General features: G+C 38.2%; 1 protein-coding gene across 5 annotated transcripts in view; it reads right to left on the bottom strand.

Moving 5' to 3' along the window:
• LOC135734533 (transient receptor potential cation channel subfamily M member 4-like) overlaps positions 1 to 14591 on the bottom strand; it is a 564782-nt gene that overhangs the window by 456879 nt on the left and 93312 nt on the right. For all 5 annotated transcript variants that reach the window (XM_065253375.2, XM_065253376.2, XM_065253379.2 and 2 more), the window contains one exon: positions 11649 to 11829. In XM_065253375.2, the coding sequence (XP_065109447.1) occupies positions 11649 to 11829 (181 nt within the window). The remainder of the gene's footprint in view (positions 1 to 11648; positions 11830 to 14591) is intronic.

The raw sequence follows: 14591 nt of genomic DNA, 5'->3' as shown, positions 1-14591 counted from the left end.
ACATTTTGTCTCACCAAACATTTCTAATTTGAGAAAATATTAAGATGTTTGTCTTTGAGATCTGCGAGATCTCTCATGCGCGCCGCGGAGGCTGTCTGTCACACACACACAACGACGAGCGCGGCGCATGCATACGCATAAGCACGAAAACTCCCGCTTAATAACAAGACTGACAATGGCGGATAGAGCAAAACGTTTAAAAGTGCGGTTATACTTTACTAGAGTTGATGCAGACAACGCTCGTTGTCATACAGGTAAGTGCAACAAGATGTTTGCATGTAAGGGCGGAAACACAAGCAATCTGTCAAAGCATCTTTTAAAAGTACATTACGTGCAGACAGAAACTGTGTCCCAATTCAAGGGCTGCGACCTTCTAAGCATACGACCTTAAAAGGTGAGCACTCGGTCTGTCAAGGTGGCAGCCTGAGAAGTCCACGAAGAGAACTGAAATGAGACGGTCTAATCCTCGGAGGACCCATAATTTGCGTCACCTGCTGCACGCGCCCACCGCGCCTGTCAGGCATGTACTGTATGCTAACATCATGTTGAATCAACGTTGTTCACGTCATTTAAAATAAATGTACAATATCCCTAATTGGTTACCTTACGTTGAAATTCTATTGACTTCTTTTGGGTGAAATGACGTTATGCATTCAACATATTTTCTACTTGTTTTAAAATCCCAAATAAAGAAAATTCAGTATGTAAACATTTATTTGGCTAAATGCACAGTACTATAAGTTAGTTTACAAAATAGCCTACAGATAAATATCCTATTTAAAGTATTTTTTCTGCAGCTTTCACGCTGGTGCATTAACAAATATATGTATATTATTTAGAAATAATTTCCAAAAATGTATTTGTATTAATGAAATGCAGACACATAATTAACTTAATCATGTGAACATAGGTTCATGATCAAATGTTAACATTGGCCAAAGTACCGATAAGAATACCGTTAAAGTACCGGACCGTTAAGCAGTATCAGTAAGAGTAGTAATACCGTTAAAATCTTAACGATACCCATCCCTAATGATAGGTCCTAGGGATGTTGTGTAGATGGAGAAAAGTAGTGGACCAAGCACTGATTGCCCCTGTGAGCATCTGGTTGGCTGTGGACAACGTGCCCCATCATGACACCCTGCTGGATCTATTGGAGAGATAGGATTTAAGCCATTGAAGAGGAGTAGCAGTGATCCCTAGCGACGATAAGGTGGCTAGTCGGATCTGATGGCTGACTGTGTAAAAGGCTGGTGACAGGTCTAGCAGAATCAGAAACGAGGATTTGGATTTCGCCTTTGCTAGTCGTAATGCTTCTGTGACCATCAGCAGTGCTGTTTCGGTGGAGTGGTTGCATTTAAAGCCAGACAGCTTGTCAACGAGTAGGTTATGCAGTGATAAAAAGGCCACCTGTCCTGAGTGTGTGTTTGAGAGTGAAACATGTGTTCCTCTTGTACTATTTGTAAGAGAACGCAAGAACTCGAACTGATATTAATTTATATATATTTTTATTCATAGCCAAAGCCGCACGCCGGAGATCCGGCACGGTGCCGGAAAACTTTAAGCCCTGTGGAAACCCTTAATGTAAGCTGCTGACTGCCCGGCGTGGCTTGCCCCGTAGAGGGCATCTTTGAGCAGAGCAACGGGACAGGAACTCTACCCCGCTGTCGTGCAGAAACTCAATATGCGCTGAAGAAGAAGAACCACTACACACAGCTCCAGGAAATGGCATATATTTATATTGCTGTTCTTCAAATCTTTTTTAGGTATTTTCATGATAATAAAGAATATGTATAATGAATATGTTTGACAAGTGTTGCTTTTTCAAATGCATGTTATAAACGACTCAAACTAACAATGATTTCAGATCGATAAGGACTTACTGATCAAAAGCCTTAGTACAAGAAATAGCTGTGCATAATATCGGCTGTGCGATTCAGAGTACTTATTGGCCAGATATTATTCGTGTATATCGCATTTATCATGCATCCCTAAATTAACCTGCCAAAAAACTAAAACTAATGTGTGTGTGTGTGTGTGTGTGTGTGTGTGTGTGTGTGTGTGTGTGTGTGTGTGTGTGTGTGTGTAAAAGCTGAGAGGCTGTGGTTTCAGTTGGGGGTAGAAACAAAGCCCTGAAGGGAAAACACACAGAACAGATGGTTTCAATAAACAAGTTGCTTGCTTTATAACTATGTTACATTTAGAGAAAGTGAAAATCAGTATGTTTAACTAATGAATGCATTTAACCAATTTATGAACAATGGAGTATTGTTGTGTTGTTGAATAATTATGTTTTACATATTTACTGCCTACATTTCATGATGATTGCCAAAAGTGTTAAAGTTACAAAGATGTCCAAATAAGGACATAATGCCTTAGGGAACAGAATGGTCTGTGTATGTCTCTCTGTCTGTGTGTGTGGTATGCAACCCCCACAGGTTATAGAGGTATGTGGTGATGGAATCTGATAAGGAGAATAGCCTGTTCAGGGGGAGGAGGAATCTGAAGAGAGAACGACGATATATACTCATGTTTTTTTCCTGAGCTGGGAGTTCGTCGAATCCTGCTGTAGGACTTGAGACGACCCAGCATGCTGTAACTTTTTCATATCTGATCAATAAATATTCAATTTAGATATTTGTGTCTTTCTCCATTGATGAACATGCTTTGGACGCCTTAAAGTCCAAACAATTGGTGATCCCGACGTTGTTGGAGGGAAAAGAAGATTAAGAGATGTTTCGAATTGCTTAAGGGCGAGTAAGGGAGGACTCCATTTCAACACAAAAGACCGGTCTTCTAAAACAAAGGTAAGCAGAAACCTGTTTTATCAAATTCTGTAATTGGACATATACCAAATTAATTGTGTTGATAAGGAGATCCAAACTGTAAGTAATAATTGAATAAAAGATCAGATTGAAAAACTTAAAAAAATAAATAAAAAAATAAGGTTAATAGAAAGAGAGAGACGGGTTGAATGGTCCCTCGGGTTTGAGTCCCGTAAAGGTAAAATTGGGTTGGAGTCCCTTACTGTACTAGACAGTATAAAGTACCAACCAGGTTGAATGGTCCTTTGGGTGAAAGGTCCCATAAAGGTAAAATTGGGTTGGAGTCCCTTACTGTACTAGACAGTATAAAGTACCAACCAGGTTGAATGGTCCTTTGGGTGAAAGGTCCCATAAAGGTAATTTTGGGTTGGAGTCCCTTACTGTATTAGACAGTATAAAGTACCGACAGGGTTGAATGGTCCCTTGGGTGAAAGGCCCATAAAGGTAATATTATTTAGTGTATTAGACACTATGGAATAACAGAGAACGTTGTTGAGTTCCATCGATCTGTCGATCTGAAGAAAAGCATATTTTATATCTTGTGTATATTATATTTGACTATTGTATATTTGGGGGACTATGTTTAGTATCATTTCATTTACTAAGTAAAAGTGTAGATGGATCCAGGGCTTATTTTTGTTTTATTAATGTAAATATGTGAATATTTTACAAACTGGTTGAATTTTAAAAGGACCGTGATGAGAATGGTTACCTACCAGTGTATATGCAATGAAAAAAGGCAAGTAGTTTGGAAAAGGATCAATTGTAAGAGATTTAGAAATAGATTCGAGAATGTGGACGAGAATCGTTTTGGTTGCAGTTGAAGTGGAGACGATTAGAAGGAAAGAAGGGGAAGTTGACAGTTGTGCTGTGAGCAAGCAAAAGGAAGTAGAATAAGGAAGCACTGAGCCATTACCCTCAGCCCCACCCATGGCTCCTCCTTAAGTGAAGTCACTATACCCCTCACTGCACACACCTCCTCCTTATGAGGAAAAGTCTGTTTCGATCTCAAAGCAACAGCCGGTGTTAACAGTAAACAGCGGTGAACTAGATGTTGAATTTGATGAAATAAAGGCCCTGAAAAGAAAAATGGAAAGATTAGAACAAACAATTGTGACACAGGGAGAGATAGTCACAACCCTATTAAGATTACAGAGAAATGTAAATGACAACAACATGGGAAAGAGATCTCGTATATTACACAGACACGCCATAAACGAATCAGACAAAAAGAGCTTGTAGAGGTAGATAAGATTAAGGCCATGTTTACATTAGAGCATTTGCGTTTTAAAACGGCATTTTAAAATGAAAACGATCCTCGTTTATACTGGCATTTTAAAAAGAATCTTCATCCACACTATACACTAGAGCCCGACCGATTTATCGTTTTGCCGATTTTATCGGCCGATATGAGCATGTCGCAGATATATCTGTATCGGCGTATAAGCCGCAGATATGCGCCGATATGAACGTTTGTTACAGAACACATTAAATGCATTTGAAAGATGTAAGTACTTGTTTGTCCAGCAGAGTGCGCCATACTGGTTGCTAATGGTGACCCAGATCACTCACTGTAGTGACACCATCCAATCCCCCACCCCCTTCACTTCAGTCAGTCAGTCTCTCAGTTCAGGTAGCTGCAGTCACGCAGTGTCTTCTTCACAACATTTTTACACCTGGTATTAAGACGCGCTTTGGTCGATTGGATTATAAATGGACAAGAGAGACGCATTCCCGCTTACATTTGGTGTTTTTAATCCGTCTCTTTGTCGACTTGCGAGTTAAAACGCAAGCGGGAGAAATGACGCGAGACGGAGAAATTACACGTTTAAACTACGCGCAGCCGTGCACTTATATAACACTATATGAGATTACTGCTGCTTGTGTTGTTAGTTAACACGCTCATTTCAGAGCAATTGATTCAATAAGCTCGCGCAACTCTACACCCTTGCTAAATAAAAGAGGCGGAGCGAAGACGCATTAGTTTTATTAAAGTCTAAAGTTTGCACGGAACCCTGGGTTTGTGTTATAAAAACGTTGTGCACAACATTAAACATAGTGTACATTAGTATGTGCTCCGTCAAGCATTGTCTTCGTAACTGTGAGTGGCTAACTAATTTGTGAAGTACACAACTTACTGTAAAGCTAATAATCAATGACTTCATAAGTTTCTCTTTATAACGTTATTCTCGTCAAAACTGCAAATGATGCAAGTTTTATGTATTTTGTTCTCTTTGTGTTTTAAAGTTATTTATAATAAGTCAAGTTTACTGTTTAGTGCACTGATATCCAACTAATTTTGGATAATAAAGTTTATTGTTAAGTTCTTGCCTATAGTACATATCTTTGTCACATCAATATAAGTGTTGGATCACCACATTTGTGAGTGATCACCACATTTGTGAGTGATCATTGCATTGCATTGTATTTATTCATAGTATATTATGTTAAAGTATATAGTGTATTCTATGCACAGTACTTTAGTATAATATACTGTAGTATATACTGAACTATAATGTACACATAAAGAATATCGGCCGATATATCGTTATCGGTCTTTTTTTACTCCCTTATATCTGTATCGGCATCGGCCCGAAAAAACGCATATCGGTCGGGCTCTACTATACACCACCATAAACGCATGAAACATGACCAATCACGTAACTGGGCATGCGCATAAAAGTGTAAAATAACTTATTACTCTAATAATAGCTTACCTTTGCACGTTTATGCAGCCTAGGGGTGTGCGATATTGACAAAAAGTCATACATGGGTCCTTTGCTGGCAACTATAACAGACACTATTTTTGAACCTATAAAAATGTGTTTGGGAAAGTCTTATACTGTTCTATTTCCCCCCTACAACATATTAATATGATTAATAGGTTAATTTGATTTTATAACTAAACAGAAAGGTCTTTATGATTTAAAAAGAAAGCATTCAAGTGAACAGTACTAAACAGTAGCGAACTTGAAGCAAAAATAAATTTCAGCAAATGCAAACTTCAATCAAGCATAGTAAGAGGTGAAGTATTGCTTTAGCCTACCAGAAATGTTTATTGCATTAATTTTTAAAAGTGTGCGAGGTCCGTGCACTTCCTTCGCTAGCAACACACAAATAGCTAAAAGCGCAAGCGCCTAAACGAGCATTATATTAATGACGTTGAGTTTATTGTTTTTATTAATTTATATTCACAAAACTTATCAACAAAACATCGATTAAAATTAAGAGACAAATTATCTGAAACGAAATTCATTTTAAAGTAGCAAACAAAACTTACATTAAACTGGAAAATAATGTCTGACCCATTACAATTCTCCCTTCATATTGGCCTTTGGAACGCCTATATGGCGTTTAAAATTACAGTCTATCTTTCGTAAGCTAACTAAATTTAAACAAAACATAAACACATTAAACCCAACAATACTCAAACATTCATATAAAACAGACATTATATATAAGGATACATGTTAAAACAAACCGATATAGCGTTTATAATAGCTGCTTGGTAGATGTTTACTATTTTTGGCAAAACCTCCATTGCAAACCAACATTTACATGAATAAAATAATTTTTACTTTGAAAATGATGCGCTGTCATGTTAATATCAGCTGTTCGTTTACATAAGACTCCGTCTACGTTCATTTACACTCAGAGCAACGTCTGAGTTCTCAAACTAAAACAGGGTCTTCAGCGTTTACAAACGAATCCGTTTATGAGGGTCGAAAACGGTGATGTAGTGTAGATGAAAGGCGCAAACGTAGCAAAAGTAACGCGTTTTAAAGCATAAACGCATTAATGTAAACATAGCCTAAGAATGAGCTTTTGAAACTGCAGCTAGAACAGGCCAAACAGGCCAACACAAAAAAGAAACAAATGCCCCAGCAGGCCCAACAAACACTAGTAGCTATGACAACTAGTGTCCCGGATAACGCCCAATATCCAAATCAGCCCATAGATCCATATAAAGGCCCACCCTATACAGGAAACCCGTGGGAGGGATATAACCAACAGAGAAGGGGAGGGCCAAGAAGGAGTAGTAGACCACAACGGGGAGGATATGGAGGCTTTGGCAGGAATGCATGTTATGTGTGTGGACAGGAGGGTCATTGGGGACGAGATTGTCCAAAAATTTGGTCACAAGCCCAAAATTCAGGTGCTAGCCCACGAAATGGACCACCTGCGGGGGGATGGGGTCCCCGAGGAGGTGGGGCCGGACGTGGAGCCGGTGGCTATGGCAGGGGGTCACCTAGAGAGCACAACCTCCCACAACCAAATTTAATGGCGCCCATGCACCCAACATGGGGCCAAAGGGGTGGGGCGGATGAATGACGGGGCACACAGGAACCCACCATGAAAGGAATGGCTGGGCCTCTCATGGACCACTAAGAGCCCTAGTGGATAATGGGCCTAAATAGTTCACCGTAAAAAAAAAAAAGTTTCAACAACGGTGGGGATAGTGGGTTTCTGGTAAAATTGAAAAGTGACTATCAACAAATCACTACCCTATAAGGTAGCAAACCAGTCTAGTTCGCACGCATTTCTGTATTCCTCTAACACACTAGTTAATAATAGATAGGGACCTAGAAATTACAATGACCTGTCAATGTTGTAATGTGCCCCCGGATGGACGGGGCACAAATGAATGGCTAATTAAACTATGGAGAGATAGAGCCTTGTGTCTGACCCAGGACCAGAGACTTATGTTGTTATTTTTTTTTTTTGGGGGGGCCTTATAAACAACAAACAATAGATAACAAGGTATGTACCAATATATAAAACGGTGTCCTAGATAAAGTTTATCAAAAAATCCTGGCCAGCCAAACCTGAAATTGTGTCCATGAGGGTGTAAACATGACTGACCTGATCACTGAGGGGATGCCACATGATAGTAAAAAAAAAAAAAAAAACCCAAAAAGGGCCCAACAAAATCAGACATAAGTTGTTTACAACACCACTGCCAACTACCCGCTACTCATTACAATATTTAGGGATGGCTTTGTTTTAGAGCATCAGATGGTACGCTAAAGGCAGGCTTTGCTGTGGTTGAGCAAGTTGAGGGTGATTTTGTAACAAGACTGAGTGGTAGGTTGAAAGGTAAACAGTCAGCACAGAGAGCTGAAATGATAGCTGTTATCAAAGCCTTGCACTACGCTGGTGAAGAGAGGGTGATTATTTATAGTGACTCTGCATATGTGATTGGTGCAGTATATATGGAACTGCCATATGGCAGATAGGTGGGTTTGAAACCAGGAAAGGCCGGCCTATAACACATGCTAGCGAAGCCTAACACATACTACAGGCTGTGAAGGTACCTAATGAAGTGGCTGTTGTCAACTGCCTAATAAACCACTTATATCCCCAACCATGGTTTCCCAAGACAAAGTTAGATCTGACAAAATTGACAAACACGCACTGGAATTGACATATAGTTTCGGGGCTGCTTGTCACTCCAATGCCAGAGTAAAGCTGAAATACTGAACCTGACTTTGACATTAAAACTTGACTTGCCAAAATCTGTGCACAGACAAAAATAACATGGCTTGACGCATTACCAATTGCATTAATGTCTATTCGCTCTTCTGTTAACAGGATTTCTGGTTTTACACCCTTTGAATTGCTTACAGGTCGACAGTTTCCAGGCCTACGGAACGCCTTGGTGCAGGATCCAATCCTGCCACTAACTCATGCTGTCTATTTTGACAAACTAACTGCTCTGATCAAACATTTTTCCTGCCAGGCTACCACACAACGACATTGTGACAACGACCCAGCTGTTACAAATGCTGATTGGGTCTCTAACAGACACAGGTGTGGACCTGAGGACTAAGGTCCAAGAGAGAGAGGGTGGTGAACAGACAGAACCAGATACACCAACACCAACACTGCATCATCAACAGAACTAACAACCACGTTGTAAGATTGTACATAAAAAAGTTGACATTTTTTTCCCAGGTGACATTTTTTTTCCCAGCCCAGCAACAGAACATTTAGCACACTGCATAAGTGCAGACTGTGCCTACGGAGCAGGTATAGCCGTACAATTCAAGGCCAAGTACGGAATACAAAAGGTTGTAAGTCAAAACAAACACACAGGTGAATGTGCAGTTACTCATGAGGACGACGGCAGACTGATTTTTCATTTAATAACCAAACAAAACTGTACTGATTTACCAACATATGGGAATTTTACCAACAGCCTCGGATGCATGAAAGATTGGTGTGAGAAAAAAGGAATGACAGGTGTATCCACTCCCCGGCTGGGGTGTGGTCTAGATAAATTGGATTTCCATAGGGTGGTGGAAATCCTGACAGAAGTGTTCAGGGACCTGAACATCACAATTACAGTTTATTCATTGTGAATGTCATCTAAGTTTTAGTTTTTATTATTATAATCGTGTTACTTCCTTTTAATTTTGTATTAGTATTATCGTTTTACTTCTTTCACTATACTCCTACCTTTTATCAAGTATTAGGTTTAAGAGTGTTTTTTGAATTTAGACAATAACCATAAGTGTATTTTTCCACAGAGATGAAGCTGTGTGGGAATTGGAAGGTTCTGTGGGCCCTAGGGGTTATAACTGCAATTATAATTACCATAATATTTAGCATGAACAGTGGAGGTAATCTGAAAATTGACAAAAGGTCCAAGACAACACCACAAGATCAGTGCTTAAAGAGATATGGGGGAATTGAATTGAATTACACAAAAAATTCAACGACATCATACACCTGATTTATGCAGTGTGATAGACTGTGGAGGGCAATAGTAACCTCTATATTAGTGTCCATTGGTGTATTTGTGGCTATCCAGGTGACCTGTGGATGTTGTTGCGTTCCCTGTCTTAGATCCCTATGCAACAGACTGATAGTGTCTGCAATAGAGTTTTACTAATTGTGCTGTTTATAATCTTAATTCATGTGTATTGTTACAACAATGATTTCTGTGCTGAGTACAAGAAAGTTGTCTGTGTGTGTGTGTGTGTGTGTGTGTGTGTGTGTGTGTGTGTGTGTGTGTGTGTGTGTGTGTGTAAAAGCTGAGAGGCTGTGGTTTCAGTTGGGGGTAGAAACAAAGCCCTGAAGGGAAAACACACAGAACAGATGGTTTCAATAAACAAGTTGCTTGCTTTATAACTATGTTACATTTAGAGAAAGTGAAAATCAGTATGTTTAACTAATGAATAGCCTGTTCAGGGGGAGGAGGAATCTGAAGAGAGAACGACGATATATACTCATGTTTTTTCCTGAGCTGGGAGTTCGTCGAATCCTGCTGTAGGACTTGAGACGACCCAGCATGCTGTAACTTTTTCATATCTGATCAATAAATATTCAATTTAGATATTTGTGTCTTTCTCCATTGATGAACATGCTTTGGACGCCTTAAAGTCCAACAAAAGGTAGATTCAAAGAATGTATCATTACACCCCTACTTGGCTCCAGACTCCTCCTAATGTGCCTTGTCAAGTGTTTATAAAATGTAGGTAAAGTGGATATTCTGGTCTTTAAATTTTTGGTCTTTTAAAAAAAATTTGTCAATACCGAAACATACGATTTACTGAAAATAATAAGTGGATGACTCCAATTTTACTCTATTATTAAATATTTGTGGCCCAGGGCTCAACCATAGACTGTAAAAAAAAATGAACGTAGTGTCTGTGACATCCCCCATTGGTTTCTGAAGATCATTTTTGAAGCCAATAGTAGGCAGTGCCTGCCGTCACCATCCTGGCCTGCGTCAGCGCATCACTCGCGGATATCCGCAAATGGGTAAAGAGGCGGAATGTGGGTAAAGCTGAACTTTAAGGCTTAAAAAAATTCACCCCTCTCACAGTTGTCATGAATGGCAAAATTAGCTATACAGACCAAAAACTATTTTCTGCTCTAAAGTTCGGCATATTAACATGGGGGTCTATGGTAATTTACTCCCTTTTGGAGGCAGCCTCTATTGGTAGTCGATGAATTGCAATTTAAGTCACTTCCGTATTGGCTTTATCAGAGAGATCGGAAAGTTGCCCCTTGGGCTAAATTCACAGGATTTTTCTGCTGGCCTGGTCAAGCAAGTGGTTCACATTTTTACTAGCCCTGCCAAAATTGTTTAACACAAATAAACAGCACAAATATGCAGATGAAAACACAGTGCTGCTCAGGGAATTTTAGATTGAAACGCTCAAAATTAATAAAATCACTTGAAATAATCCAAATTTCCACCATTTTGCTACATAATGGCCACTTACGTTGTAGCGGTATTGGCACTGTAGAATTGCATGGCTTGTAATTTTTTTGTCAAACAGGCCACATAATATTTTTAATAAACAACACACAGGCCATTTAAAATCCTTCGCTGAACCGTGAATGGCAGGTTAGCTGGACTATTGTATGAACACCCCTGAGCTGAAACAAGTTTTTTATATTATGTAACAGCCTTAATGGATAGACTACAGCAGGGGTCTCCAACCTTTTTGTGATCGAGGGCTACAACAATGGATAAAACAATCTGGAGGGCTACTTTTTGATATAGTCTACTCAAAATATTTTTGTTTTACTTGTTGATTAAATTAGTTTTTACTTGCTGATGTTTAAGTATTGTTTCAAATGTTAACATATATAAAAGAAGCCAATAGCTAATATAAATAATATGCAATAAATAAATATTACACTTAAGACTATTAATAAAATGTGCTTTGGCAGGCACGTCACAGACTCTGTGCGGGCAACCATGTTGGAGACCACTGGACTACAGTGATACAATAAATTACTGTGTCCATAAGCAGCTTACTAGGTTTTGAAACCAAACAATTACATATAGAAATAAGGAGAAGACACCTGTACTCTGTGCAGCTTTAACCAGTCCCTGCTTGAGCACATCTCGCACCCAGCCCGTGACCTTTGACCTCCCTTCACCACCAACCACTGATACCACAAGGTTGGGTTGCGTCAGTTTCCAGTGGGCTGTCATAATATCATAGACTCTGGAAGGATGTGTGCTGCTAGAGAGACGCAAAAACTGTGGAAAGGGGAAGGGGTGGGGACAATATAAACAAGAATTGTAGAGGCAAATTACAACAACAAACATGCAAGAACAACAAATATATGCTGAAATTGTAAAACATACTGTGTAATGCCTAGATAAACCAAGTCAAATTTAAATTAGTTTTATAAGTAGTATTTATGACTTTAGGTTTGTTTTCTATAACAACAAAAAGTTTATCTCAGATTAGCTTTCTTATCCAAAAATACAATCAAACAGCAGCAAAATATGGTTGCCAGTACCAAAAAAAATGGAATGTAATTTTAAGAAAGAATTCATCTTATATGTGGTTTATAAATGGAAGCCTAGTTTACTACAAGTTATTGACCTATGTATTTAAAAAAAATATATAATTGATATAAACTGTTCTTGTCTGTCAGTACAGTAATTGTCCTTTTTCAAGGCTGTACTGAAGGTATTAACTTTGGTTATCTATTAGCTGAAATTTTAACCCACTTTGGCTGTATACAGAGGCGTCATGCCCATTCAAACTGAGGGGGCACGGGCACGTGTTTTAGCCAAATATATTTTGCATGTAACTTCAAAATCAAAGCAGCATCCATTAATCTGTTTTTTTTTTACTTTTAATCCGTTTAAAGGGACACAAGGCAGCATTTTTATGTTAATAAATCATCTTCGTAAGTCGGTATATGGTTAAACGACTCATTACATGACGAATGAAGACTCTCTCGCCCGCCCCTACCGTCTGTAGGAAGAATACCCCACTTGCAAGTTCGCTGTATCCGACCCGGTGTCCTTCAGTCTCGTATAGTCTTAGATATAGAACGCATTTACTCCCAGACACTAGGGGGAGCTAGTAGAGAAATAATACTGAGACTTGCCTTGTGTGCCTTTAATATGCACAATATTATCAATTCTGTGCTGCATCCTTGTCACTTTTCAGAGATTTTCGCCATTTTGTTCGTGTTTTGATCGTGTTACATTACTTTATACCACGTGCCTGTTGAATGCTGTATTCTGATTGGTTGAGAAATGTTCTACGGGTGTGCATTATTTTTTGATAACCACACACCTAACTTGTCAAATGTCTTCAAAAATAGGCACCAGAGCAATATTTGTGGTAAACGTGGTATAACAGAATAATTGACTCCGGTCCTTTGAATTATTTGAAAATAATGCATACACGGTACCACCTTGGGTGTGCATTATTTTCTTATACACTGTAAAAAAATTGCTGCCCTAACTCAAAAAATTCTAGTGACTGGTAACATTGACATTTTTCACTTGGGCCAATAGTTTTTTTTTGTGAATTAAATTTGATCAATTGTGGCAACGATCTGTAAACATTGGCTCAATGGGAAATAACAGGTTAAGTCAATTGAAAATAAGAAACTATGGTTTTTGCCCAATTAACTTTTTTCAATAGTGGTAGCATTCTTTTTTTAATTTATCTGAAAATGTATATTGGTAAAATTATATTAGTAAGAAACCATGCTGAATTGTTTATTTCCGGATGTCCTAATAGAAAAAGATACACTCAAAACTGTTTTTTAACATTTTATTAATTTTTAATTTATTTGTAATACTATAAATTGTAAATATACAGAAATGGTCTGCTTACAATTGACATTAGAAAATATTTTTTTTTAATACAAAATCAAAGTTTTATACAACAACATAGTTGCAAATATTTTATGAAAATTTAAATCAAATATAAGTAACTGAGTGTACCTTCCCCAAGGGGTTTCCTGGACAGGGCTTATCCTAGTTCCAGACTAAAAAGTATGTTTTAGTTGTCTTAATTTAAAATCATCTTGCACAGACATATCTTAACAAATATCAGTGCCATTGTTTTGTCTCAAGATACACACCAATAATGTTTTTATTAGGTTCGTTTGTAAAAACTACCTAAATGTCCTAATATAACTAAGGCCTAGTCCTGGATTAATCTAAACCCTGTACAGGAAAACACCCAAGTGTTCAGTAAAGCTTCACATAGATTTTAGTACTCAAAGCTCATGGAATTGCCACTTAACAAATCAAACGATTTGTCCAAAAACCCCGATATAAAACTGGGGAGGGTTCCTCACAAAATGTTAATCACAATTTCACTTGAATTTAGCATTCTCACACTAAGTAAGAGCTTATGAAACTACTTCTTCAAACATCTTACAAATATTTGAAAAATTGTCAAAACACTATAAAATGTAAGTAACTGAGGAAAGGTTTTCTCACTCAGTGTTCAGCAAACTTGAATTTTAGCATTCTTACATGTAGTAAAGCTCATAACAGTTTAAACATTAAACACCTAAAACATTCTACAAATTGAAGGCATTTATAAAGTCTCACAAATTTTCCAGCACAACCTGCTCACTGGAAATGAATCTTAACATGGAACGGCTTATGCTCAGAGTTTAACAAATTCCCATTTTCGTGTCACGTGTGTGAATCTCCAAAGCCTCAGTACTCTGTAAGAAGTGAAAAAGTATCACTGAGCGTACATGTACCAAATAAAGCCAATGTAATAAATAAAACCAGATCAATACAGAATATCCTCCAATTTTACACTTCTGAACATTCTGAAAAATGGCTGCTCTTAGCTCTTTGCTGTTCAACATTATGAAAAGAAAACAGTCTTAAACAGAAGTACAGTTATTTTTTTATCATTGGCGAAGCCAGAGGGGTGTCCAAATTTAATGCGCTACTTTCACTTAATCGCTATGTTTATTTTCGACGTGCGGCACATTGTTAAAAACAAACATTATGAATATTAACCT

The sequence above is a fragment of the Paramisgurnus dabryanus genome, chromosome 1 (genome assembly GCF_030506205.2).
Source record: "Paramisgurnus dabryanus chromosome 1, PD_genome_1.1, whole genome shotgun sequence".
NCBI classification, from domain to species: domain Eukaryota; kingdom Metazoa; phylum Chordata; class Actinopteri; order Cypriniformes; family Cobitidae; genus Paramisgurnus; species Paramisgurnus dabryanus.
Note: the sequence above shows the minus strand (reverse complement) of the source record. Positions and strands in the feature narration are given on the sequence as shown.